The sequence below is a fragment of the Pteropus vampyrus genome, unplaced genomic scaffold, assembly GCF_000151845.1.
Source record: "Pteropus vampyrus isolate Shadow unplaced genomic scaffold, Pvam_2.0 Scaffold251, whole genome shotgun sequence".
In the NCBI taxonomy this organism is placed as follows: domain Eukaryota; kingdom Metazoa; phylum Chordata; class Mammalia; order Chiroptera; family Pteropodidae; genus Pteropus; species Pteropus vampyrus.
The window spans coordinates 1,750,236-1,752,480 of NW_011889032.1; the positions used below are offsets into that span (position 1 = coordinate 1,750,236).

A 2,245-nucleotide genomic window follows, 5' to 3' on the forward strand; every position below is an offset into this window, starting at 1 on the left:
AATCTACAGGTAGTTGAGGCGAGTATTGCCAAAGTTTATAAATGACTGTGCTTTCACAGTCATCACTTGATCCTCACATTGACCTTGTGAAGTTAGTGTTACAAACAGTGTGTTTCCCATGCTACACATGAGGAAATCAAGGTCAAAGAGATGGAGTAACAAGTCTAAGGATTGATTGGTAGGAAGTAGCAGATCCAGGCAGGGTACAAAAGGTAGAAGGTGACAACCAATATGAGACACTTGGGGAACTACATATTCAGTAAAGACTTGACTATTAGGGTGGCTGAGGGAGAAGTGGGGTCTACTAAGGGAGGCAGCACCATATGGGAGTTCAGACCACAGTCTCTGGTCAGACATATAAAAGATCGAATTTCAGCTCAGCTACTTACAAGCTGTGTAACCTTGATGATGACCTTTAACCTTCCAGAACTTCAGTTTCCACATCTATAAAATGGGGCGATATTATCAATCTAATTAAGCTTGTTGTGAGAATGAAATGGATACCAAGTGCTATTCCTGGTACACAGAAAATGCTCAAGAAGTAATAGTCTTTAGTTTCCAGACTTCAGAATCTGATTGGTTTATCCTAGCTGATGAATTGATTTTATCCTGGGTCAGGTGACCATATCTGCTCCATCAGCTATAACCAGGGGGCTGAAGTTAGTTGGTGTGAACATTGTTATTGAAGAGATTAGGGAAGGCAAGAGGAATGGGGAGCATAGAGCTCAGGGCTTGTGCCTATGGGTAAGGCCTAGAGAAGGTAGGAGAGAAAAGTGTTTCTTCCAGACGATCTCTGAGAGCTCTAGGATGTTCCTGCTAGGGTTGTCCTGGGTCTGGTTCCACAGCCATTGTCCTCTGAACGTCATTCCTTAACCCCAAGTCTCAGTTTTCTCATTCGTAAAACGGGGGAGGCGTTAATTCTACTTGTCTGTCTTCCAGTGCAGCTGTGAGGGTAAGAATCAAATGACAATGTGTTTATAGACACTCTTGGTGTAAATGCCATATAAGGATATAGGATCGTTAATTCACAGAGGAAATGATAAAACTGTTTTATGAAGCAGATCTTAGTCAAGGCTCTTGGGGCAGAAAAGACAACCACTCTGAGTTACTTAAATTGATGGAAAGATATGGGGGAAAACTGATAGAAAAAAGTTCAGGGTGTCATGGGCCCTGAGTCCTGAGAACTACTGGTTTTTAAAACCTCTGTCCCAGCTCCCCCACCCAGCCCTGCTTGTAGAGCCAAAAAGACAAATGACCAATAAGCATATAAAAACATGGCCAACAACTCTAATATAATTAGGGGAAATACAAATCAAAGCCACAATGAAATATCATCTCATAACCATTAGGATGGCCACAATGTATGTATATACCATGTTTTATTTTTATTCATTCATATGTCGATGGACATTTAGGTTGCTTCTGCTTCTTGGCTATTGTGAAAAATGCTGCAATGAGATATTGGCTTCAATTCTTTCAGATATATATTAATATATTTTAATTATAGAAATAAAAATGAGACTGCTAGACATGCGGTAATTCTATTTTTAATTTCTCGAGGAACCTCTGTACTGTTTTCCACAACAGCTACACCATTTCACATTCCTACCAACAGTCACGAATGGGTTCCAGTTTCTCCATATCCTCTCCAATACTTATTACCTCGTTTGCAAGAGAGACCGCCTTTCTCTTTAGAGGTTTCATCATGACTTGGACTCCATTCTGCTCTCTTATATCAGGTACCCCAGTGGCCACCTCCCGGGGCTGAGCAAAGGCATCCACCTTGGCATCCGGGTCTCCAGCAGTCACCTTATTTTGGTGGGCAATGACACAGCCCACATTTATCCTCCTCCCAGACTCTCATGGGGCCTTTCATAATCAAATTCCCGACACCACACAAGAGCCCGTTTGACCATATGGCGTGGCCATTGGTTATGGCTAAGGAAGCTTTGAATACCCAGATGTTACCTTTTGGGAGAGAACCAAGCTCTTCTTTTACTACCACATATACTACTCTTCATTTAGCCCATGGTGAGGACTTACCTAGTTCATCAACTAGTTTTATCATCCACAGGGCAAACAGCAGTGAACTTTGATATGGGGTCCTGTCACTCAACATGAGAATTTTCCAAAGAGAACAAAGCAGCCTGTGTCAATTCAATGGGGAGAGATATGAGGTTCGGAACATTCATCTCTACAGTGGGCTGCTTCTCAGGTTGTCCTAGAGGCAGAGACCTGACCTGCT

General features: G+C 42.3%; 1 protein-coding gene across 1 annotated transcript in view; it reads left to right on the forward strand.

Moving 5' to 3' along the window:
* The first annotated feature begins 1,530 nt into the window (after positions 1-1,530).
* PIWIL3 (piwi like RNA-mediated gene silencing 3) overlaps positions 1,531-2,245 on the forward strand; it is a 38,914-nt gene continuing 38,199 nt past the window's right edge. Inside the window, exons 1-2 of the mRNA XM_011374658.1 lie at positions 1,531-1,535; positions 1,740-1,818. Of these exons, the coding sequence (XP_011372960.1) occupies positions 1,531-1,535; positions 1,740-1,818 (84 nt within the window). The remainder of the gene's footprint in view (positions 1,536-1,739; positions 1,819-2,245) is intronic.